General features: G+C 48.0%; 2 protein-coding genes across 4 annotated transcripts; one reads left to right on the top strand and one right to left on the bottom strand.

Annotated features, from left to right (window-relative positions):
• Nucleotides 1–1,417: 1,417 nt before the first annotated feature.
• Nucleotides 1,418–16,248, bottom strand: adar (adenosine deaminase RNA specific). Of its 2 annotated transcripts, none has more exons than XM_060053696.1 (15): nt 16,097–16,248; nt 10,380–12,555; nt 9,960–10,155; nt 9,655–9,857; nt 8,134–8,269; nt 7,247–7,482; nt 6,954–7,110; nt 6,580–6,748; nt 6,176–6,269; nt 5,884–6,000; nt 5,460–5,587; nt 4,399–4,581; nt 3,910–4,022; nt 3,379–3,506; nt 1,418–2,927 (listed from the first exon to the last, which is right to left on the bottom strand). In XM_060053696.1, exons 2-15 carry the CDS (start codon nt 12,419–12,421, stop codon nt 2,552–2,554), a joined length of 4,278 nt encoding a protein of 1,425 aa, XP_059909679.1. In that variant the 5' UTR covers nt 12,422–12,555; nt 16,097–16,248; the 3' UTR covers nt 1,418–2,551. The 2 variants fall into 2 exon arrangements, with proteins under 2 accessions (XP_059909679.1, XP_059909680.1); XM_060053697.1 differs by lacking the exon at nt 16,097–16,248 and adding an exon at nt 14,824–15,173.
• A 134-nt stretch (nt 16,249–16,382) lies between these two features.
• On the top strand, nt 16,383–24,389 carry LOC132459285 (neuronal acetylcholine receptor subunit alpha-7-like). 2 transcript variants are annotated; one of them, XM_060053698.1, is made up of 10 exons: nt 16,383–17,664; nt 18,998–19,137; nt 19,451–19,495; nt 19,594–19,703; nt 20,157–20,236; nt 20,420–20,587; nt 21,086–21,280; nt 21,880–21,966; nt 22,074–22,183; nt 22,275–24,389. In XM_060053698.1, exons 1-10 carry the CDS (start codon nt 17,415–17,417, stop codon nt 23,184–23,186), a joined length of 2,097 nt encoding a protein of 698 aa, XP_059909681.1. In that variant the 5' UTR covers nt 16,383–17,414; the 3' UTR covers nt 23,187–24,389. The 2 variants fall into 2 exon arrangements, with proteins under 2 accessions (XP_059909681.1, XP_059909682.1); XM_060053699.1 differs by having other exon boundaries at nt 22,281–24,389.
• The last annotated feature ends 1,276 nt before the right edge of the window (nt 24,390–25,665 follow it).

The raw sequence follows: 25,665 nt of genomic DNA on the forward strand, positions 1-25,665 counted from the left end.
ACTTTTCCCTGGACCATTAGTCCCACCCACCTCCCTTCTAAAGATGCCCGATTGGATCAGAGTGACTGATTGATAGAATGAATCCAACTGACAAGTCAAGAGATGTTTGAGGTTGGTCCACACGCTCTTTTTTTGCACACATTCCGGCTCACATTCTCTAACTCAGGGGTGTCAAACTCATTTTAGCTCAGGGGCCACATGGAGGATAATCTATTCCCAAGTGGGCCGGACCGGTAAAAATATGGCATAATTATGTAAAATTAAACATGCTGTGAGCACACCAAACACAGGTTTCCCATTTACTTCCGTGAATAAAAAGGACGATGACCATTTTTCTTAGAAAACACTGCACTCTGTGTCCACTTTTCGTCTTTTTGACAGACATTTTGGGGCAATGAGAGTGCCAAAGTGCATAATGTTGAAAGTATAAGGCAAAACGACATATACTTGCTCCCTGCTCAGCCCCGGTATAAAGTTTGCTTGCTTAACATAATTGCTATTGCGACTTCTAGTGGACACATTAAGAACAGCAGTTTCCTTCATTGAAAAATAGCAGATCATTTTACGTTACATTCCAAAGCGACTTCCAGTTACACACAATTGTCCAGTAGTTCAATGTACAACAAATTAATCAGTGCCAGTCAATGCAATCCATGTAATGCTAGGAAGGATTTTAATAAAAAAAAATATTTTTTTTTTATACATTTTTTTTTTTTTTTTTTTACAATACTGTACTTCACAAAATCATCTCGCGGGCCGGATTAAACCCGTTCGCGGGCCTTATCCGGCCCGCGGGCCGTACGTTTGACACCCCTGCAACTCATCCTCTCGCCCCGCACACGAACAAACACAAAGCAAAACATCCGGAGGCAATTAAAAATGCAGCAATAATCCTTCCTTGTCCCACAGTGCTCACTAATTAACTTTGCTTGTGACAAATAGTACAAACAGGTTATATGTTAACCCACCCCATTGTAATCATTGTAACGTATTTAGGGGGGCTAAAATAGTGCAGTCTACAATAGTGAGGCCGACAACGACACTAGGTGCTCACACAGCAGCACCTGCTGGTTTGCGTTGGTAGTGCAGATGTCTTGAAAATGGACCTCAGCTTGGAAACGAAGAGAACCATCGACCTATGGCATAGAGTACTGGCTAAATGTCAGTCCGCACAGGACACATAAAAAATATGCATAAATGGGCAAACATATGCCTGTATCCTAACAAATGACAAATAGCAAAATATAAAAACGTTGGATGAGTTGGGTGGCAGAGCAGGCTTTCTTTGTGCATACCGAGACAAACTGTTTTGATTAATGCATGTTTGGTGGTACTGGCTCTAGAATAGGCTCCGTTTCACAGCCATTCATAAGATGAAACCTCATCTGATGAGAAGGAAACTGCATGAATACATTGCTCATTTGAACATGGTTGTATTTCTTTTTATTTTGAAACTTTGTACACTCAATTTGTAAAAACAGCTGATCCATTGTGATTATTAAACATTTTAAAAGAAAATAGAAAAATCAATTTCAAGATTTACAAAATATATACATTAAATATATACATATACATACACACACAGACATATATGTAGGACCAACTGTCCCTCGTTGCATATACATCTGTGTGTTCATGTATTTGTATGTAAATGATGTATATATCGCATCATCCACTTGACATAAAAAATAAAACACGACTAATAAAGCTACTTCGCTGTACCATGTGTTCGTCGTGAACTCGTCAAATCATGGAGCGTAAAAAGTGAGTGTTCATCTTTTGTCTGGTAGCGTCACACACACGTTAAACATTTAGAAATACAATCCGACAGGGCAAAACAACCAGAACATGGGGACCAAAGAAACGGCACAAACCTTCTGATACCAAGGGGGAAATAAAATGGACGCGAACACAGATAACAGAGCGACTAGCTCACGGTGCTATGGACCCTGGCTCCAGGGAGCAGGGGAATGTGAGGTGTGGTTGGGAGGGGCACGTCGACCAATGGAGGGAGCGGGGCACACACAGTACGATAGTAGTCATACAGATATATGATTGCATGGGGGCTAGTTGTACAGAGCTGGTTGATCGGAGGGTAGGCAGGGTGGAGGCACAGTCCGAACCGACGCACCACAAACCAACGCTCCACACATGAAGGGCGTGAGAAGCTCCAAATCATCATCATGTTAAATGAGACGAAGTGGCCATCAGCATGCTTCCTCTGTACATGTAGACTTGGCCTTTTGACTCATTAAATCAATCCGAGTTGCACACACACACACACACACAATACAGACCACAATTCTTAGTTGGGGGATTCAAAAGGCTTTGATTTTTGATTAGTTATCCTGTTGCTCTTACACCACCTGCCATGGGGCTTCACCTCTGTAAACCCAACACCCTGACTGCCATCCCCAATGCCACTTATTGAGACTATACACCATCAACCGACAAGGCGGGACAGTTGAACTTCTCTCCGCCACCATCTGTTCAGCCCTCTCCTGTCACCACCTTCTCCGACACCACCTCCTCATGTTCTCCTCCCCACCCCTTATGCCTGTTCTAGCTTTATCTCACACATCCCTCCGTTGTTGTTGCTGCTGATACTGCTGCTGTTGTTGGTGGAGGTGGTGGTGGAGGTGGTTCCCCCGTAGACCACAGCGGGCCCTCCTCCCCCTAGGATGAACACCGACTCTGCCGACTCAAAGCTCTTCTCCTCCAGCGGCTTGCCAATCCACGCCCCATAGCCGTGGACGTGCAGGGCCTGGAAGAAGTTCTGCTTGGCCAACTGGAAGGTCAGCGCCGACACCTTGGCCTGGGAGTAGGAGGGCAGTGCGAGCAGGTCCTGCCGGCCGCACAGCTCGCACACCAGGCGGAACTGGCGGAATAGATTGGACTTGGACACCCGGGACACGTCGTCTCTCGGCCTGAGGAGGGAGGGAGAGCGGGAGAGAGGGGGGGGGACTGGTTACAGCAGGGCTAGGGCTCTACCACCACGAGGAGGGGGTGAGGAATGAGTGGGGGAATCTGTCCAGAATTTCTCTGCAGAATTGTATTTGCTTACCTTCATCACACATTAGAAACAAGCAACGTCAGGACCTTATGTCAGATGCAGCAAAAGTGCAATAATAGGAGTCCTCCTGATTATTGCACTTTTTCTGCATCTGACATCGGGTCCTATACAGTTTGAAGAGGGAGAGAGAAAACGCTTTAAACCCTCTTGATAACATAGTCATGCATTAGTGGACCAGCTTCCCCAACAGTAGGGCTTTGGTAACTCATTCTTAGTGTAAACCCCTTTGATAACAATTGCCATGCATTAGTGGACCAGCTTCCCTGACACTAGGGACATTCTTAGGGTTCAGGCGCGCTCCGTACCCATCCAGTATCCCCTTGGTCCCGTCCAACACCTCCACGCTCAGCTGGTCCGGGAAGCTCCAGTTCACGCTGGACTCCTTGGTCTTCCCCGTGTGCCGCGTGGAGTCGTACACACTCACCCGGCCCACCTGCAGCAGAGAGCCGGCCCACCGGGGGGGGGAACAGGGAGAACGTCAGGGTTGTGCCCGGGTGCCAGCAGTGAGTCAGTGGGCCCTGCCCCAGTGTGATGGCTCAGGGCTCCAGTGTGATGGCCTATGGCCTCAGTCTGCTCCTTCATCCCAATACTAAGCGTATGTTGATGTGAAAGATATCAAGCACGAATAAAGGTTATTCTACAACCGCAACAGTAGTAATGACGTCCGTTTCTCAAACATCACTGGTACAGCTTCCAGACATCCTTCATCGGTGCTTTAATGAAACATTTTAGTCCTTGCCACACACACACACACACACACACACACACACACACACACACACACACACATGTTTTTTTTTTAAGAGAGGATGATGGTAGCTAGCCTGCGTCTGTACCTCAGGGTGGTTGAGTCTGAAGGGAGAAGGAAGACTCTTGGAAAAGCCCTCCCCGTCCCTAGCCAGTCGGCAGCACACGGCCCGGGTCAGGTGGCCGTGGCTGTACAGATAGCCTGGGGGATGAGGCGGCACAAACGTTGCATCAGTAATTAGCCAAAGGATCGCTAATAGCAGGAGTCACTGACAATGAGAACCTAAAATAATTTACACACACACATTATCCCATACGCTAACACGCTCTAGTTGCTTCCTGAGTTATTTAGCCCATGACCCCATTCTTAAATCTGACACACAAGTTGTGTGTCAGAAGTTGTTTGTATATACACACACACACACAACCTTTGTGTGGCCTTTTAAGAAGTATCCAAAAAAATAAAAAGTAATATGACAAAGTAATATGTCAGATAACTCGAGGTTGTGAACCACTGCTCTACGGATGATAAGAGGACCCAATGGGGCTGTCCCTGGAGGAGTCCCCACAGTAGTGACCTAGTGTGATGGACTTGAGGTAGATGGGGTGCAGGAAGTGGCTGAGTAGCGCCCCCTGCAGGCCCACTACGTTCCAGCGCAGGATCTTGTCGCTGCAGCTCATGGTGCGGAGGCGCTCCCCGTGCTGGATGCCGTCCCAGGTGGGCACGATGGCGCTGGACTCCACTGGGATGGTGCCCTCGCCTGGGGCAGGGCACGCAAACACACATCATCAGGGGCATGATGACGAGAGGGGGTAGTAGAGTAGAAAAAATTATTCTGAATACGATCCAGGCGGCCTGGAGCGTAGTCACGCACTTGTGGTCCCGTTGGTGTTGGTGTGCTTGTGATGTGTGCTTGTGATGGTGTGTGACGGTGTACGCGCGTGTTGATCGAAGTTGTGAAACACCTGCCACGAGTGCCAAACAACCTACCATCACATTATTTGTTACAGCATCAAAACCCATGCCTGCAGCAGAAGACAGAGTAGCCTACATAGGCTAATGTTTGCATTATTTTATTAAATTTCAGCTGCTGTTCACCGTCGCGTTGAGGCCGAAGTGGCAAAGCAAATCCTGCGGAGCCTTTTACTTAATTTCGTTATTATTATTAGTTATTTATGCCAAATACACATCTTCATTTAGAATTAGAATTTAATTCTTTAAGAAAGACTAATGTTTAGCAGGCGCATTGGCCTTTTTATATCCGTATTGGTGGTTGTGGAGAGGCGGCCGCAAGCAAGTCCCTTTTTCGTTTGTCTTAGGTCTAATCTCAATTTTATGTAACTTTTCGTTGCATGTTGTTATTGCGAAATACCTATCTTAGGTATGGTTGGTTTGGCATTGGTTTTGATTTTATTTTAATTTAATTTGTTAATTTGCTTGTGCGTGCATATTTGAATATGTCGGGCTGTAAATGGGATCGGGCTTTGAAAAAAATCGAGTTCATTCGGCTTCGAACAGCTTCGGGCAGAATCCTGTCGAGCTTGGGCCGGTTTGCTCTAGTGTGTGCGTGTGTGATGGTGTGTGTATGCGTGTGTGTGCAGCGTGTGATGGTGTGTTTGCGCGAATGTGCGTGCGTACCATTCTCCACTTTGGTGCGGAGCTTGCCCTGCTTGGAGTTCTCAAACAGAGGCTGGTGGCCTTCCACCTCGTTCCCCGTCTCACTGCAGGACTTGTCAAACAGGGCCCCGTCCCCACAGGGCGCCGTGCTGGGGGAGAGAGAGAGGGGAGGAGGGGGAGAGGGAGAAGGAACCGGATTAAACTAAAGTACAGGCGTTTTACATTCACTTCTGAAGAAATAAACAAACAGTCACACATGACCATGGTCTGAGCTGCAGATCAGAGAGGACCGACTGAACGAAGGAGAGAGATGGAGAGAGACAGGCAGTCAGGAGAGAACAAGCCAGGGGAGAGAGAGAGAGAGAGAGAGAGAGAATTTGAGAGAAAGACAGGTCAGAGTGAGAGAGAGGTGAAAAGAAGAGTGATGGACAGCTGACACACTCACCTGATGTAGAGGTGAAAGGTGATGTCAGATTTGACCCTCAGTCGGTTCTCCTCGGCCGCCTCGAAGATGCTGCCCTCGTCTCCCTCGTGGTACTTGAGCAGCTCGCTGTACAGGAAGCTGGGAGCAGCAGCCGGGATAAGGGCCAGTTAGACTCGTTAAAATGTCCCGCAGATTGCCTCTGACAGCCGAGTAGGGACATTTTTAGAACAGTGGGGCAGGGTCGGTGGGGAGGAGGGAGGGGGGTGGCTGATAGATGAGCTCAAAGAATGAGCTAAAAAGAGGCTATTTATACCGAAGAAATCCCCTTCTGGAAATGATTTCGGCGTGGCAGTCATTAACCGTGTCCCCTTTAAGGCTCAGCTCCTCCCCTTTAACACACCGATTCCCTGATGGAAAGAAGAGAAAAAAAACACATGCACACACGTGCACACACATTTACACAGACACACACAGACAGACCAAACACACACCGTCACACATAAGAGACGACCAATGTCAAGGGTAAACCCACAGGCTCTACTAATACAGGAGGTGACCCAGCTCTGTTCCCGACCGTCTCTCCACCGGCGTATTTGTGTCCCAGCAGCAGGCAGGCAGACACACCCAACACCCATGTGCTTTTTAACAACGACCTTCTTCCCGCGGTCACCTTCTCCTCCTCACTGTGCTATAAAGAACGGCGCGGCGGTGTTATACCAGTGCCCAGGCTGACGACCGTGCCCAGCCCCTCCCCGCGCCGCATCACGATGGTGGCCAGGATCTTGCGGCCCAGGAGGCTGTGCTGGATGCGCGTGGTGAGCGCGTTAAAGCGCTGGTGGCTCAACATGGCGATCTGGTCATGCAACGTGCTGCCACTGACAGGGAGCTGGACGGACAGATGGACGGACAGAAGGGAAGGGAGGGGGGGAAACAGTCGAAATCAGAAAAAAAAAAAAAAAGGCGATTACCATTCTTGGAAAGTACTGTGTGCCACAGGACAGGACATACATTAAATCCATGTCATAACTGAATAACCTCTAGGTTTCAGAGGAGGGAACAAGGTGAGCAGCGTCGTGAGACGGAGCGCCTACCTCTGCAGGTATCAGCTCCCCCGTGCGGGCCGCCCTCTCCGCCTCACCGATCAGAACCCTCAGAGCAGCATCCGCTGCCTCCTGCTTGCCCTGCTTCTTATTGGACGCGCAGACCGGGGGGAACCAGCGGCCGCCCAGCTTGGCCTGGTAGGTGAACCTGGGGGGGGGGGGGGGGAGCACAGGGCTGTCAGATGCCTCACCTCGCATCACTCACGTGGGTGTCGGCCGCGAGCCAAGTCCCCCGTTTATGCTCAACGTTTATCTTTCATACGAGGTGTGGCTGGGGTCCCTACTTGGGCTCGTGGGGCGGCCCGGTCTGGCCCACCAGGCGGATCTCGGCAGCGAAGCCGCGGGCCCGGGCGTACTCCAGCAGCCCGGACACGGCGTTATTGTTGAGGTGGTTGATGAGGTCGCCCACCCCGGCCTCGTGGGCCGCCCGCAGTTCGTCCGCCGTCAGGGGGGGCAGCGAGGGGCAGGTCGACCCGGAGCCGCCTTCCTCGCTGTCCCCGGAGCCCAGCGGCAACTGGGGCTGAGGACAGAGAGAGGGACGTTAGACACAAATATTGCAAACAGTTGGTGCCATTGATACGTCGGTGCAAGAGACTCAACAAGTTGTCATTACACGAAGGGGGATTATCTAATCAACCTTACTCCTCTCTTACCATTGGAGTGAACCCAGGGCTCCAGACTGCGAGCAAATGGTCGCATTTTGAGACCCAAATGAGAGAGTATGCGACAGAATTTTACATAAATTTGCCCATTTTTCATTTTTACACGTTAAACGGGGAAGGTCCTCGTCAACGATCCGGATCTATAGCAAGGGAGGCGCAGCGTGCTCGCCAAACGCATGTGCGCACACGTGGAAACAGTTGGTATGGATGAGAATCACAATAAAATGTGACACTGAATTTGAAACCACACATTGTAATTTCTGCATCTATTATCAAAATAATCTTTAGTAATGCAGTGAAAAAAATTGGAAAAATCACATTGCCTTGTTGATTTATGTTGTGTGCCCCTAAAACTTCTGGTTGTGCCCCAAAAAGAATTTAGTTAGGGGCCACAGTGACCCTAATGAAAAAGGTTAGTCTGGAGCCCTGGCGCCAAACCGTTCTAAAGTAAAGCAATAACATAATGTCAATGCTTATGTGCTGCTGAGTGGGCCTTTGACCCTCCTGACCTTGTTGAGCTGCAGCCTCCCGTCTGCCATCAGCTCCTTTACAGCCTCCTCGGCGGCGAGCTGACGGGCCGCCTTCTTACTTGGGGCGGAGGCCTCGGCACACAGGCCCTCCCCGACCTTCACTCGGTACATGAACCTGGAGCAACAGATAAGGGCAACAACAGTCAGTGGAGCATGGCTAGGAGCAGGGGTTTCAAGAGAAGGGGGGGAGGGGGGGGCCATGAGGCACGAAGATTGCCTTGGGATGGAAAAAAAGCTGGAGAAAATCAAAAGCAGACACCAGAACTACTCAGGCCTTTGTCAGTAGTCTACACATGAACAAGGATCATGGGAGAACATAAAAGACATACATTTACTGACGCCAGCAAATGTATGTCTGCACGGAAGTGCAGAAATAAACATGCAGGATCTATGTGGTGGGATGGGTTATTATCAGCAATGTTTTTCTTATTTTTTTACTAATAAGTTTTGCCTATTCATTTAGTATTGGAAGTTTGAGCTTGTCAGTCCTACAAATAACATAGACCAACTGCAAATAAATAGCAATCAAGCTTTTTGCATTCATATGGGCGACCGTCTCTTACTGATCCGATTCACAAATTAAAAATAAAATGCACTGAGGGACACATGCTAAAATTTCAGACAGCAATGCTGAACTGAGGACACAGGGACGCGGGACTAAAGCCAGGTCCAGATAGCAGTGAGCAGTAGGGCCGTAACGATACCAGGGGTTTTTCTAGAAAAAAAAAGTAGCAGGGAGCAGACCCCTGCGCAAAGCCGAGGGAGCAACTCGACCGAGGCGGGGGATGGTGTGGAAGGGGGGTCTCCCCCTTCCACGGCGCAAAGCCTTTGAAAAAATAATGATTAAATGGTACATTCTGAGGCTATCTTAGAGAGAAATTCTCGCAAAACTCTTGATCAACACTCAGCATTTGTTTATTTCTGTCGTTCATTGAAACCGCTTTGTGCAGAGAGAACTGGAATGGTCTTGTATACTTGCTTAGCATCTTAGCGCCTAGACCAAAAACCCATTCAAATACATAGTAGCTAGCTAGCTAGCTGCTAATAACTTTAACGTTAGCATGTCGACTCGGTCTGGGAAACTCCAATTCGGAGCGGAATATTTTTGGAGTAATTATAAGTTATTTGAGGATCAGACACATTGTCAGGTGGTGGTGTTGGGATATTTTCGCGGAGAAAAGATCGTTTTGAGAAATAGTGTATGTTGTACAGCAGCATGTAAGTACAGATCCAAGTCTGACAGGTTCAGTCGGCATTTCGGTAGGATGGCGCACGCCGGGAGTATCGGGGCGCAGCGCCCCTGTTCCCTTGTTTAGAAAAAACCCTGGATACACCAACTCACGATTCCGTTTGTATGACAATTTTTTACCCACAGTTCGATACATTCATCGATTTTTTCACCAACCTGTCCGCGAGACAGGTTGGTGGCTTTGAGTGTCGCGATTTCAGTTGAACATTTTCATACGATACGCATATCATTACAGCCCTAGTGAGCAGTACCGTGGGTCGTGCGGCGGGCCTTCCTGGCCGGTGTTGATGAACTCGATGGAGCTTCCGGTGCGCTGGCTGAACTCCATCAGCACCGACACCGGGTTCTTCCCGCCCGGGAGAGAGCGGGACAGGGGCTGGCGAGGGCCCTCTACCAACCCCGTCCCTTCCTCGCCCACCGTCCCAAACGCCTCGTCCATGCCCCCGACCGGTGCCTTCGAGACAACAGGAAGGAGACATGGGCAACATCAGTAACTCAGGTCCCTGTTTCTTTCAGGTACCTATGGCCTTTCTGGAATCGGATGGGGGTTCCTCACGGTAGTGTCGGGGACGGGGTCCATGACCTGGTCCAGGGGTGCCGGCGTGCGGTCCTCCCCGGTGCCCGCCCCGCCCTGCCCCTCCCCGATCAGGCTGCGCAGGGTGGCGGCCGCCGCGTCCTTCTTGGCCACTTTCTTGCTGGACGCCTCGGCGACGGGGAACGACCGTCCGTCCAGAATCACCTGCATGCGGAACCTATGGGGGTTTCCGGAGGGGGAGAAGCCACAACCCTTTAGTGTCTCCCATCCTAAACATCGCCAATATGAAAATATACAACAATAAAATAAGACCAAAATCAGACTTCAAATGGGTTTTCAATTCTTAATGAGTCACAGCATAGCAAATGTAAACAATTTCATGAATATATTCATTCACACCAGCTGAACAATGAATCGCCACAAACGCAAGACGCGACTCACCTTGGGTCGTGCGAGGGACCCGATTGGTCAAGGAGCACAAACTCACAGGACTGGCCGAGGTACTGGGCGTACTCCATGAGGCCGCTCACCGGGTTCTTGAGCCGCACCTCCTGCAGCTTGGCCCACTGGTTCTGGGGCGGCGGGGCGGCCAGTGACACCGCCACCGTCCCCATGTTGTCGGCGCCGTCTCCGGTGCGCTTGTGGGCGTCGGTCTGCCGCCGGATAGCGTTGAGAAACTCTGGTATCTCGTCGGTGGCCCACTGCTCCCCGTTGGCCTCGTCGTCCCGAGGGTGGAAGGGCGTGGCCGCAGAGGGAGCAGGGGGCCTCTCTTGCTCCGGGTCCGGCTTCACACCGACGTCTGGGGGCCGGCCCATGGACTGGTCCTCAGCCGAGGGAAAACCTGCGCTGCCGATGGCAAGCCTCCCTGCCTCCTCCTTCATGCCCTGGAGAGGCTGCCAGCTCTCCTGTAACGGACTGGGTTCGAGGCCTTGTGCAGGAGGAGGAAGTAACATGGCTGTGCCGGCTCCCTTGCCCGCTGCGTCTCCCACCTCCATGAGCTGCTCGGCCGGGGGGGCGCACTGCGAGGCCTTGAGGCTCCTCTCCATCTTCTCCCGGCGGCGGTTGGACAGCTCCCAGGTGGGCGGGTTGACCTCGCTGTTCTTTTTGAGCTCACCCTGCTTCTCCATGTTGTGCAGGGTGGAGTGGATCTGCTGGGCGGTTTTGAGGCCCACATTCTTGGCGATGACAAGAGCTGACGCATCGGGGTTCTGAAGTAGGTATCGGAAGATTTGGTCCTTTTGGTTGGCCATCGCTGGAGGATGCACTTCCTGGAGAGAGGAGCTGACAGTGGGAGTGTTGTTATGGTCAGAGTCAGAGGACTCGAAGGAGGAGCAGCAGGAAGAAGTGGATTCTGCGTCAGAGCAGTCTTCTCTGACAGAACAGCGTTCTTCTGGTTCTTCAAGGGCTTCTATGGTCTCTACATTTTGTTCAAGTTGAATTGTTGGTTGAAGAGAACGTTCTGAACAATTCCACTGCTGGACGAGATGGCCTCCCCGCTTGTCGTTGACGAGGACCAGCGCTCCACCGAGTTCTCTGTACAGCGACCACAGTGGAGGGGTTGTTCCTTTTTTGAACGCTTTTCCTAAACCCTCCAGAGAGTAAAGAACAGAGTTGACTATCTTCTTGGGCAGCTTAAGCCTTTTGGCCAGGGGTCTTGCGGCGATGCTCTCACTGGGACTCAGTGCAGCCAATGCGCTAAGGAGCAACTCCTGGATGTCTGACGTAACGGTGAGATTAACTTTACTACAGCTATTGCTGATTGAGGTGCCCGACGGGGATGTGCTATCAAAACTGCACAAACTTGTATTCGACCGGTCGTTGTGAAGGGATAGATCCTGGAAACCTTCAGCTAGAGAGTCTGATTGGGTGCCCCAGTGTCTGTTGGAGTGCTGGCTATATGTGGCAGTGTGGGTCTGGTTGTGGTTCCAGTATTGAGAAACTGAGGGTGTTCTGGTGGCTCCGTTAACAGAGGAGTTAGCAAATCCCTGGTTCCAACGGTTGTTGCCCCTCCCTCGAGGACTGCTGCGGGGGTATCGACCGTACACTGGCTGGTGGGAGGCAAAAGGTGCCCTGTTGTTAGGTGTCCAGCCTTGTTGCCTGGGACTGCCTCTAAACTGTGGTGCCTCGGAGCTTTGTCCCCTTAGGAATTTTGCCTGAAGGTACAGAAAGCTGTTGGGTTCAGGTCTGGGCCTCAGGTTCTGATTAAATGATGCAGTAGGGTCCCCTACTTTCACAGAGGAGACTTGATTGTTGTAGGGCACGGTTGGGGTCAAAGAAAAACGAGAATGTTCTGGGGATCGGAAAGGTCCTACAGGGTAACCGGAGCAGGAGAAGTCATTAGTACGTGGGACCTGCAAAGGAGGCGGGACCCTTGGGTTTGGGGTGGATGGATCAGTCGAGGAGGAATATTGCTTGGCCTTGAGGTGGGCCGTCAGAGGTCTACTGTATTGTTCTTTGGAAGGCCCTCCTCTACCTCTGCTCATATCGCAGGGGTGGAGTGAATAGGGGGGCCCTCTGTGATAACTATGCAGCTTCTGTGCACCGGTAAATTCAGCAATGCAGCCACGTTTCTAGTGTATTGGCAAGCCAGGTGATGATTGAAACCTTTTGACAGCACCTGAAAAGCAATGAAAACAGAAAAGAGGGGTGGCATGATGCATGGACCAGGTTTACAGACACAAATAACAGGCAGAACCAGCAACATCAGTTAAACCAGCACAATGTGACGGTTTTAAAGGCTGTGTTGCAGGGTTAATTTTCCAACGAATTTGGGCAATTTGCTTGTTGGTAATAAAGATTTTAAATGTTATCCATTGTATTTAATGTAATATGAAAAAGTAGGTACTATTTTAGCGGTTTGCTATTGATTCTCATTTTCCCCAGAATGCATTGCATGACGTCACGTTGGGGAGCCACGGACCAAAGCCGCATTGAGACCCTTGGGAGTAGAGACTAGTAAGAGTTTTCAGCGGATTATACAGATAAAGACATTGATATTATATATAGTTTGTATATGCTACACGTGAACTTCCTAAGATGGCGCAATTTGATTGGTTCGCTATCTCGGGATATTGGGCAATATCCCATGATTGACATCTAAACCGCTAATAAAAACAAATAAATCCCGGCAAAAAGTGTTATCTTGTTTATTTTTGGAGGGTGCAAGTGTAATATATGCTACTAAAACATTTAATTAACAATTTGCGGTCTCGGGGGCGATAGAGTGGCGAAGTCACGCCATTTCCGGACGGTAGAGCCCATGGGACCTAAGAGATTGAAAAATATGAATGGGTTTCAACGGAGAGAAAGTAACTACCGTATCTTCTGGTCCCAGTCTTTATATGCCCCGTATTACACATATGTTGCTTGTGGATTTAAATGATAACACTATTAACACTAATGGAGACATTTTATAAATGTTATTAATATTTTGAGTGCTTTATGTACCCATTAATCAAAACTTCCGGTTAACCAGCAACACAGCCTTTAATGCAGCAGTCACTTACTATTAAGACTCAATCAACCCATTAATCATTTTAAATAATCACTTTGTTGATTGATTGTAATAATGCAGCTTTATCTTTGATCAAGCAATTTCAATTTCTTGACCATTCATCACTGATCTTTGCCTTCTTTAAAGATTGTTTGCATCCTACGGCCCACCCCTAACATCCTAACCTCTTTCCACGGCTGTTTTATACAAGTCAACGTTCCAATATCCAAACACCATCATCATCATCATCACCATTTGAGTTTCAGGGGCATTTTACTTTCACTTTTCTTTGCCCGAGAGCTCTGTTTCCAGTTTTGATAGTAACCGTATAAAGAGATAAGAAGCAAGACTGTGGATATCTCCTTTAGGGGGCAGTCACTCAGTCAGTCAATAGGTCATCCACCAGCCAACATGCATTCAAACTGTCAAGCAGGTCACTGACTCTCCACTGCCTGGGGGACAATGTTACCTGATCCAACTCTATTCTCCCTACCATGTAAACAAACAAAACAATAAACCTTTGCATATTTTTAATATTTATGAATAGAAATGTAGGGGCTAAGGCCATATCTTGATAACATGACCAACATCTTCAGAAGTGTCCATGAAGTTACGAGGTCTCCATAAAGCTGACATAAGCCCTCTACCACAATGAAATATAATCCCAGGGTAGAAGGCTGCCGATAAATTATTCATTCCTCGACTATTCAGTTTTATTTCTGGCCTAATAATCGCTGGATCTGGATCTATAACAGGGGAAGGAGAGAACCCGATGCAGAGAGGGTGGACTGTGACAAGGATACCATGAAGGACACCATCAGTCACAACAGACCTACGCTAGTATGGAGGACAAACTGAGGAAAATATAACCATTATATACATGCTCACCTATCATAGACTATACAATGACAATGCTCCAAACAAAACATTATCCTAAATAAAGGAATCGGCCCACCGTGAAGCAAACACTACATTGATAATCTGAGAGTGTCATGTTATAAAACAATAGTGTAGTACAAGATCCAGTTCTTAACACTCAATCATGTCCGTATCGCTGTGGCTGACAACAACACGAGATACTGTATCCAGTTTCACATCTTCTGATCATGTCAGCAGGGTCCCGTCTGTCACACAAAGACTTACACACCTGGCAAATAATAATCGACAAAAGCTCAATGTGGTTCTCTGGACTGGACCCATGCATCAGGATGGCCATAATGCATGATGGAAATAGTTGTCATCTGCCAGATACCAGGCGTATGTTTTGATTATTCCCCTTCATTGGGCCCATTTCAGAATCTGGACATAGGCCAACAATGGACTCCAAAGAGATCAGATTGATAAATAGTCCATATTCACTGTTAGTCTTATATCATGCATGCTTTCTCTCACCTATTCCTTGAGGCATTGAGAAGTTGGAAGGTTATTACGACGGTTTCACTAAAGATGTGTATCAAAGGACGAGAAACAATGCCCATATATTCAAGCAGGAGGTTATGATAAAATGCTCCGAGAGGTCCAAAGTGAGTATAGCAAGCAGTCTTTTCCTTCCTTTCTTTCGCAAGTGGTAAACGCGGTCCGACGTTTTCTTATTTTAATATACACTGCCCAGATCTAAACTTTATGCTGCTCTATTGATGCCAGTTACCAGAAGTTGACTCAGCTGTCTCAGCAAGGATCGCCTATCAAAACGTGAAAGCATACAATCCCTAACAACATACCAAGTTTCGTTTTCGCTTCCTCGTCAGCAGGGGCTTGACGGAGTCATGCGATCCGCTGCACGCCTGACCAGGGATGGGGGGTGCTTAGACAAGACAAAGCATGGCTATTGGATGGCTTTGTATTGGTTTGCTCTGTAGCTTTCTTTATTTTTTACACTTCTATAAAGGACAGCATGACACGAGTGAGCAAGAGGAAATGTATTAATTAACGCAAGCAAATGTTAGGGTAAAAAAACCAACTTGAACTTATTTTTCATTTACAATATTTCACTTTTTATATCGTATTACAAACTTCACACGGATCACGCCTGCAGGAAGATTCACTCTCTGCATTTTAAAGATATTAGTCATTGAACCATTGGCAAAAAGTTGACAAAAAGTTAACACAGACGTCATTATCTTATTAGTCCAAGGACCCATATTTCATTATATCAAGAGACCTTCAGCGGGCTTCATCTGGAGAAATACCCGTGCAACAAGCACCCATCAGCGGGCTTCCTCTGGAGAAGTACCCGCGCAACAAGCACCAATCAGCGTGCTTCATCTGGAGAGGTACCCGCGCAACAAGCACCCATCAGCGGGCTACATCTGGAGAAGTACCCGGGCAACAAGCAACCATCAGCGAGCTTTCTGGAGAAGTATCCTGGCAACAAGCACCAATCATCGTGCTTTATCTTGAGAAGTACCCGGGCAACAAGCACCCATCAGCAGGCTTCACCTGGAGAGTAAACCGGGCAACAGGCAGCGACGGGCCTCAGTTAAAGCGTCGATGAGGCCAGCCTACATGTCCCCCAGCAACACACCGCATTGGCACTGCACCATTTCCCAGTGCTTCCTGCATTAAGGACCTTTTTATTGGCTGTTTTTTGCAAAATTGCAATAGATACTGTACATCCCCTATCGTAACAGAAGATGACGGTCCCAAACAATGTAATTCAAATTACCTTCAATCCCAGTGCTTTGTTCCCAATTGCTGATGGACAATGTGCAATGTTTGTAAAGCAGTGTGACCACAATCAAATGGGAGCCTAGCGGTGGCTAAGACGGTGACGTCTGTCCTCTGCGACGAGTGGGACGGAAGAAGGCGGCGGCGCTTTAAGATGACGAGGAGCAAAACGCGTTTGATTTATGCCGCCTTCAAAACGGCTGGCTGCCCATTTCATTGATAGACTGAAATTGCAGCAAGCACTAGAGGCGATCTTAACACCAATTCTAACATTTGCATTACGATTCATTATAGCTTACAATTATAAACATCACCTGATCAATTCTCGCTCATGTTCAACTATCGCAAGCAGTTCTTTTAACTGATTCATCTGATTCAGCAAAGAAGCGCAAAAGGGTCCCTGTGGGCATCCATACTTGTGGTTGTTATTAAGTCTAGTCCATGAACCTTTTAAAGGGTCTAGTCTCAAGAACGATCTGTTTTTCAGATTTCATGTAATAGCCAACGACCTTCCGAGGGGCATTCCTGAACGCACTTATTTCGGAAGAAGGGAAGGTCTACGAAAAGACACATAAGAGTTTCGGAACCTCCGAGCCGTTTTGAAGGCGGAATTAATTTGTGGGGCGTCCGTTTTGTTTACTCCGCTGGAGTGATCGCACATGTCAGCACATGTCCTCTCTCTGGTTTGATCTTTGACACGGCATGGGTACACACGACACGACCAAGGGATTATTTTGGAAAACACTGGGGAATGTCCTGGGATATGTTGCAAAAATATTGATTGTCATTGATTTACAACGGATGTTGATGTAAATTATGGTTGATGTTGAAATTTTGGGCAAAAAAAACACGGTGTTTTGATCGCTTCACGTTTTTAAGGCACCATTTGTAAATCATCGAGGACCAAGTCCAAGGAGCATTTTCAATATAACGCCTGCTGCTCATATGGATTGAGAAGCGCACTGCGCTGTTGTGTCCAGCAGGGGGCGGCAGCACGCAGTTAATCCGCCGAGGTCAAACCAGAACATGACAGCAATTTATTCATCAAATAAAAAATATATTTATATCACAAACAGAGAACACGTGAAGAATGATTGGACGAGGTTTTATGCATAGTTGTACCTGTGCACTAATTAATCAAAGGCTTATAATTGTTCCTACGTCATCCTACTTAATAAAGCAAGCAATTTGTTTGCTTGATTGAGGTTCTTAATTAAATGTATCCTAAGATTAAAAGAAGAAAAATCAGTGGATATTAACTACTTGGCAGAACGCGTTAAAAACAACCTATTAGTGAGGAAAAATTGAAAATTTTCATGCAGATATGTTTCCCTGTTAAAAAATCGAACTTTCCTCTCGGTTACTCCCTGCGTCGTTTCTGCCTCCTCATTCTTTACCGCCTCCTCTCCATCCCTGATACCTCCGCTGTTTTCTTTTTGTTTTTTCCCTCCCTCTCCCTCGCCTCTTCCTTCCTATCTCCTCCCCTTTTATCCATTGCTGTAGGGAAGTCCAGTATGAGGCAGGCTCCGGATCTCTGGCTCCTTACACTTGCAGCACTGCTCCAGGGTGAGTGAATATCTTTCACGCTTTAAGTGAAAATGTGCTTGTCGTAAGGGAGAATGTGCTTGCAAGTTCTTATAAATGTGTTTTTGCTACATGGACATTAATTACCTACTTATGCACTGGGTTGCAGTTTGCATAATGTTACTCTAAATAACGTGGCAATCTGAATTAGAACCTCCATGTCTATGCATGATGGATAGAAATATGCACAGATAATAGATACTGCATAATGCACTGTATTAATATAGTAAAATTACAAACTGTTTCACGACAGTAAACATGCATAATGCTGCTGCTCAAAATGTGTCGTTCACTGACCATAGTTAAAATCTTTTTTTTTTGTAGTGTTGTGTTGTTGCAGGGGCTGTATAGAAATTGTGTGGTCACTCGTACAGTCATATAATATTCACAGGGTTTCCAGGTGGATTTAGATGATACAGAGCAAGCCATACATTCTACCAATCATCAATGGTGGAATAAAAGCAAAGGAGTAACATACTGTTTCCGTTTTATTCAGTGTGTGTCATTGTTAAGCCTTGCATACTCCTGTATGGAATAAGTGTAAGCTTTAAGGGCTACAGAGAGACTGTGTTGGCGATCCATCCAGGATGTAGTGATGAGGAATCCCATGGCCTAGCTCACCTCGTGCTATGTCCTGGCACGCCAGTCTATCTACGAAGAAGAGGACTCTTCAGTAGTCATTGCACAATTAAAAGTACTATAAACCAAATGGGATCTCTGCATTTAACCCATGGTGGCCAGCACTAGGAGCACGTTTGGCCACTGATCTCTGCCCATATCGTGTCACATCCTCCTGCTACTTAAAATATGTTGTGGCTTCATGCCCTGCGGTTTTCATGATGTCATTTAAGAGTATTTTAGTTGTTATCATACCATGAACATCATACCACTTGCCTGGTGGATTTTTCTTTATTTTACCTGCTTCGGCTTTTGTAATTGCTAGATATTCCTCATTGTAATCACCTTGCTCTGCCACGTCTCTTCATCACCCCCAAACGCTCATGGTTCTTTGGTTTTAACAGCCTCTCTTTTGCTTGGCCATCTGGTGCCTTCAGGTTCTCTTTGCAGGGGAGTGACTGGCAGCGAGGTGGATGCAGGGATCATGGGTTGTCACTGTAGAATAAATGCTGCACATTCTCTCTCTCTCTCTCTCTCTCTCTCTCTCTCTCTCTCTCTCTCTCTCTCTCTCTCTCTCTCTCTCTCTCTCTCTCTCTCTCTCTCTCTCTCTCTCTCTCTCTCTCTCTCTCTCTCTCTCTCATATCTCTCTCTCATCTCTCTCTCCCCTCTCTCTCTCCCTCTCTCAATCAACCGACAGTGTCAAAGCAGGGCCCTCACCAGAGGAATCTGTTGAGGGAGCTTCTGAGGGACTACAATCCCATGGAGCGGCCGGTGGCCAATGACTCCAACCCACTCATCGTGAAGTTCTCCTTCATCCTTATGCAGGTCATGGATGTGGTATGGATCCTAGACTCATCCCGGATCACCTCAATGCCGCACGTCAGATAACCTAACCATAAGGGGCTTTGAATCCTCTCTACATACGCAGGATTCCTGAAGGAATCCCTGCACAACCGCTACCTGCTCATCCATGACATGTAGATCGAAATGACATGCCCGCTAAAAGCAGACATGTTTAGACTAGGCTATCTTGAAACCGAAGATCCTTAAATTGTAGCTCTAATAGTGATAATATTATACAGTATTCCTCCACACATACAACTGCATGTCCTAGAACAAAATGATTGTGAAGTCTATCAAATGTTTTTAGGATGAGAAGAACCAGATTTTGACCACAAATGCCTGGCTACAAATGGTGAGTATGTAAGCATGTACTAGTCAAAAGGTCTTCATGGTGGATCTTGTATGGGGGTGTCTTTGATCTGACCCCATTATTGTGATTGGATTATACAGCAATGGTATGACCACTACCTCCAGTGGAACCAGTCCGAGTATCCTGGAGTCAAGAACCTTCGCTTTTCTTCTGACCAGGTCTGGACCCCCGACATCCTGATGTACAACAGGTACACACACACACACACACACACACACACACACACACACACACACACACACACACACACACACACACACACACACACACACACACACATACACACACACACACACACACACACACACACACACACACACACACACACACACACACACACACACACACACACACACACACACACACCTGGCATGTACACGTACATGCACATAGATGAACACAGAACAACACTCTGTGTTCATCTATGTGCTCACCCATACACACACTCTAAAACACACACACACACACACACACACACACACACACACACACACACACACACACACACACACACACACACACACACACACACACACACACACACACACACACACACACACACGCACACACACACACCGCCTCACACATACGTCATGAAACATCCCCCTCTCCTTCCCTTTACCCATCCCCCCCTCCTCTGCAGTGCTCACGATAAGTTTGACGCCTCCTTCAAGACCAATGTGTTGGTGAACTCCAGTGGCTTCTGTGAGTTCCTGCCTCCAGGTATGGCTGTCTGCACACTTACCCATCGCTTCTTAGCGGAAGAACGGCATCTGCATTAACCTCACACGTCCCTACAGATGGCCCGTGCCAGCGTCACGCGTCATCAGACACACACAGGACTGTGTAACGTCCCGTTGTGTGATGTATTATCAGGTGTTTCGGTTTTCCCTGCCTGTCCCACAGGGATCTTCGTCAGCACGTGTTCCGTGGACGTGACCTGGTTTCCGTTCGACATCCAGCGCTGCGAGATGAAGTTCGGCTCGTGGACCTTCGACGGCTGGCACCTGGACATGCAGATGAAGGAGGCCGACATCTCAGGCTTCATGCCCAACGGGGAGTGGGACCTGCTGGGTAAGAGACGCCACCTTCACCTCCCAGAGGGCTGACAGAGTTGGCTGTTAGCTGTAGCCTTTTCAGTCCATGTAATGAAAATACCTCAATGTGCATAGACAGATCATACCTTGCCATTCTATTTCAAACCGGCTATCATAAGACACATAACCAGAGACTGGATCATCTATGCATCCTATATATCTCTCATAGGAATCTCTCTTTCTGTTTTTTTTATTATTTATTTTTTATTATTATTATGTTTATTTATATTATTTTACTTTCCGTTTCTTTGTTTCTCTTTCACATTAGCTGGTTTATAATGAAACCACAAATGCAGAACCTGTGGCCTTTCTTTCCTCCAACACTATCCTGTTGTTTTTATACCTTTTATACTCTCTCCCACTGCTCTCTCTCTCCCTCCCTGTCTCCCCTGCTCTCTCTCTCTCTCTCTCTCTCTCTCTCTCTCTCTCTCTCTCTCTCTCTCTCTCTCTCTCTCTCTCTCTCTCTCTCTCCCAGAGGTACCCGGGACTCGTAACGAGAACTTCTACGACTGCTGCGCGGCGCCCTACCCGGACGTGACCTTTGTGGTGACCCTGAGGAGGCGGACCCTGTACTACGCCCTCAACCTGCTCATCCCCTGTGTGCTGCTCTCCTCCATGACCCTGCTTGGGTTCCTGCTGCCTGCCAACTCCGGGGAGAAGATCAGCCTGGGTGAGAAGCAGCGCCACACTCCCCGTACGGTCCTTTGGTTTATTTTATTATGAATTGCAACAAAAAATGGAGCATGAAGATCCATTGTAGGCAAGGCGACTTTATTTATCTAGCACTTTTCATACACGAGGCCAAGTGCTTCACATACAAATATTGTCAAACAATAAAATGAAATAATAAAATAAAAGACACAAAGTTAAAAATTGCAATATATTTAAGATTTTGCAGAAAGTTAAAGCAAATATAACAGTCTTTGGTCTTGTTTTAAAAGTTGTCAGAGTTGGGGCAAGTCTTAAAGTTTATTCCAGCTAAATGTGTAGCATGATATAGTGCTGCCCAACTGGACGGAGTAGCTTTTGGAATCATAGCACAAGTAGAATGAGTAGAGTCGTTTTCTTATGAGTGGTAGACCGAGTGCATCATAGTTACATCAGAGATTAGTCAGAGTGTATTTGCTTTAAATCATAAAGAGTTTATTTAAATTCATGATTTGTAAACCTACTGCAAGGCTGAAAACTGTGCTTGTCGATATGAAAGTGTGTCCTCTAGAGTGTTTTCCCTTATGTATTTGAATGGTGTCTGTGTGTCTTTCCCCTCAGGCATCACCGTTCTCCTCTCCCTGACTGTCTTCATGCTGATGGTGGCTGAGATAATGCCTGCTACCTCAGATTCAGTTCCCCTCATCGGTCAGTCTTTGTTGTTGCTGCGTGCTGAATTGGAGAGTATGGACAGTGACCTTGTTGAGTCAAAAGCTATCCTCCTTCCTTCCTGTCCATCTCCTCCTCTGCTGCAGGCCAGTACTTTGTCAGCACCATGGTGATCGTAGGAATGTCCGTTGTGGCGACCGTCTTCGTGCTTTGCTTCAACCATCACGACCCCAACAGCGGGGACATGCCCAAGTGGGTGAGTGAGTCTGGCTTGTTTGAGTGTGCGTTATTGTTGATCTATGGGTGTTGTGTACTCGTCTTCAGCTGGCCTTGTACTCTGTGTTCAGGCGCAGTTGGTTCTGCTCCAGTGGGTTCCCTGGTTCCTGCGCATGAAGCGGCCGGGTGAGACGGCGGACCTCCCTCCACCCATTCCCACTCACGTCCGCTCCCAGAGCAAGGGCCTGTCCTCGCCCACCACCACCGCCACCACCGCCACCACCCCCAACCCGGCCCCCACCATCTTCCCGCAGACCCTCAGCTTCTTGCAGGCCCGGCTGGCCCAGCTGAGCCCCCCGAGCCACCCCCCGCCCCCCGGCCGGCCCGGCACCCAGCAGGCCGCCCAGAGAGACGTCAGCCCCGGCTCCCAGCCGCCGCCGCAGCCCAACGGACACCTGCCCTACATGGGCTTCCAGCCATACCCCGCCCCCGCAGAGCCTGAGCCGGAGCTGAGGAACTGCAGCATCAGCCGGGGGAGGGCTGCTGCTGGGGGAGGAGACGCCATGGGAGGGAGAGGAGGAGGAGGAGGAGGAGGAGGAGGAGGAGGAGGAGAAGAAGAAGGAGGTGGAGCGAATGGAGACACACCACCAACCCTACACCACCACCCAGTGCCCCCGGGGTTCGAGGTCGCCACACACCTGCCCCCCGTGTCCCCACCCTTCGAGTCCTCCATTTGCCCCGGGGGCTGCCTGGAGGTGGGAGGTGAGGGGAGCGTGGGGGGGATGCACGCCCAGTGCTGCGCGCTCCAGCCAGACTCTGTGGACGGACAGCTGCAGGCCCTGCTGGAAGAGGTGCGCTACATCGTGGAGCACATCCGGGAGCAGGACCGGCAGCTGAGTGTGGCGGAGCAGTGGCAGTTCGCCTCAGCCGTCATCGACCGCCTGTGCTTCATCGGGTTCAGCGTGTTCAACGTAATCTGCACCATAGCCATCCTCATGGCCGCGCCCAACTTTGCAGAAGCAGCATCCAAAGACTTTCTGTGAGCCATGGCTGTTGCTGAGACGAGTATTTGGAGAGATGACACACGGGATGGGAGGGGGTTTGAAGAAGGGCTAAAGGAATGCTAATCAATAAAATACAAAAGCACACACGCTTTCCCTGACACTGACCTCATAACTGCACATTTCACAGACATGGGAAGCACTGTGCCCCAGTTAGAAAGACCTTGGAAAACATGGAGAATAGCGGAGTTTTTTTTAAGTTCAGTTTAGTCTCACACATAAGTCATTTTAAATGGTTGTATGTTATCTGCATGACATGGTACCATCACAGGGGCAATCTGTGCAATTCCTGTTGCCTGATATGAATACATCATATACAGCCATGCATTCAGCATTTTTGCACATTTCTCAGTTCTCACCCAAACCATGTTATTCAACATCCATGGGTTGAAGAATATTTAACAGTAGAAGAAGCTCCATGTGTTATAAGAAGACCCTGTTAATAAGGTACTGAGGACTAGAATAACCAGGTCCACCAAAAGAGAGCCCACTGTATGTGATTTGCTTACAGTACATGCCATGTTGACAAAAGCTGGTTTTGTTTCAGAAACTCCTACGTTTTGGTATTTATCACCCTGACCTCTGCCTTCATGCTGCAGCAGTTACTGCTGATTAGTTAATAGAAATTTGAGCAGTATGTTTATTTGGGGCTTGAAGGACACATTATCTACAAGACTGGTTTTACCTGGGCCATTTAGTCATGTTTCAAAATGTATAGTGTAGCGATTTTTAATGCGGCATTTATTTGCAGAATTTATGTGCAGCCATCAATCTTTTTTTTGTTTTTGTTGTTAGTGTTGAAGCATGATTGTACAATGTTCTTTTATTTTTTATATATTATTTTATGTGGACACATTATCGCTGATTAACCTATTCTGTTGATGAAAAACATGCTTCCATTCAATTCAGGGTTTTGATTCATAAAGTAAAAGAGTATATTGCGTTCAGATTGATGGCTGTGAAGGGATGTCCGTTCAACACATGGTTAACATTTAAAGAAAACAACTGCATATACTGTTTAAAATAATGTAACGAATAAAACACAAAAGCCCACTTTCAGCCACATGAGAGGCCAGACCTCCACGACCTCATCCCCCGATTCCTGGAAGGGATCTTTAGATGAATCTTGACCTGAAATGGGACCTGAAACCGACAGCGCTATAAACATGCTGCCATTGCAATTAATATGTTGTGTGTTTTGTACTTTACAGTCGTGCACGCCTCCCCGACCTCCCCCTCTTCAGGTGAATTCATAACTGAGAAGGATGCTGGTGTGATGCAATGGTGGACGGAGCAGGAGGATTGAGAGAGAGAGAGAGAGAGAGAGAGAGAGAGAGAGAGAGAGAGAGAGAGAGAGAGAGAGAGAGAGACACGGAGGGAGAGGAATGCAGAGGGTACGAGTTGAAGACAGAGAAACAAGGAAAGGCAGAGTCGCTGCAGTGCAGAACAGCATCCGACGGCCGGGGAGGGGGAGGGGAAGAGTCGCTGACAGAGCAAACGTCAACCAATAAAGTTTTTTGACTGATTGGTCATTACTAGGCGTGTGGGTGGTGGAGGGGGGTGTGGCTCAGAGCGTGACCCCCCTCCCCCTCCCCCTCCCCCTCCTCGTATGAGATGCAGGGGCTGCCAGACCGTTTCATGGTTCAGCCTCTTATCTGCAGGATTGGAACATCTATTATGTCTTGCAAGAGGTTTTGGATATGGAGCCAGCCTCTAAAACATGTCCTTCTAAATTATGCACTTGTAGGCTTTTTTCTGAACGAAATTGCTTACTACTTTGAAATCTGTTTTGATTTGCAGTGATTGCTGTTTTTAACATAATGAATAGAGCAGGGTTTGGCAGTGACCTATACACATACTGTTCTGCACTGTCCATACCCAAATCGTCTCATTCCTGATTGCACTATGTGGGCCAACTCGATCTGTCTGACTCCTGGGCATGAATCTCTGTCCCCCCGACTGCTAAGGAGTAGGGTGTATTTGTTTTGTTTTAACAGGGGAACAATGGACAGAGGTTCCTGAGGTGAACACCGCCGGGCTGCACTGCCTTCCACAGTGTAGTGTACACACACACACACTCTTTACATAATCTGCATACACATACACATTCTGTGAAGAATTGCAAACATTGACTGTTTGCACACATGCACATGCACACACACACAAACACTCATCTAAAGGGAGGACACTGCTGCAGACCTATTGCAGTGGCTACCCATTCTGCCATCTCTCTCTCTCTCTCTCTCTCTCTCTCACTCTCTCTCTCTCTCTCTCTCTCCAAAGACACACATCATTGGCTGGGAGAGTAGTTGATTTGCTGTACGCCCTGTAGTACGGTTGCTCATGTGGAAAAAAAGGGGCAGAGCGAGAGCAGTGCAAAGTGGCCAAAAGAGGATTCTCAATCCTCTGAATCAATTACACTAATGGGAGGAGGAATAGTTGCACAAAAGAAACCAAACAT

Source organism: Gadus macrocephalus, chromosome 6 (genome assembly GCF_031168955.1).
Source record: "Gadus macrocephalus chromosome 6, ASM3116895v1".
In the NCBI taxonomy this organism is placed as follows: Eukaryota; Metazoa; Chordata; class Actinopteri; order Gadiformes; family Gadidae; genus Gadus; species Gadus macrocephalus.

Bases quoted from the DNA above. Each gene is read 5' to 3' on its own strand.
- adar (XM_060053696.1), bottom strand. From the start codon at position 12,421: ATGAGCAGAGGTAGAGGAGGGCCTTCCAAAGAACAATACAGTAGACCT. The intron at 6,749-6,953 runs GTAGGCGCTCCG...CTGTCCGTCCAG, and splicing joins GGGAGCTGATACCTGCAGAG to CTCCCTGTCAGTGGCAGCAC. The intron at 6,270-6,579 runs GTATAACACCGC...TCTTTCCATCAG, and splicing joins GGTCGTCAGCCTGGGCACTG to GGAATCGGTGTGTTAAAGGG.
- LOC132459285 (XM_060053698.1), top strand. From the start codon at position 17,415: ATGCAGATATGTTTCCCTGTTAAAAAATCGAACTTTCCTCTCGGTTAC. The intron at 20,237-20,419 runs GTATGGCTGTCT...CCTGTCCCACAG, and splicing joins CTGTGAGTTCCTGCCTCCAG to GGATCTTCGTCAGCACGTGT. The intron at 21,281-21,879 runs GTGAGAAGCAGC...CTTTCCCCTCAG, and splicing joins CGGGGAGAAGATCAGCCTGG to GCATCACCGTTCTCCTCTCC.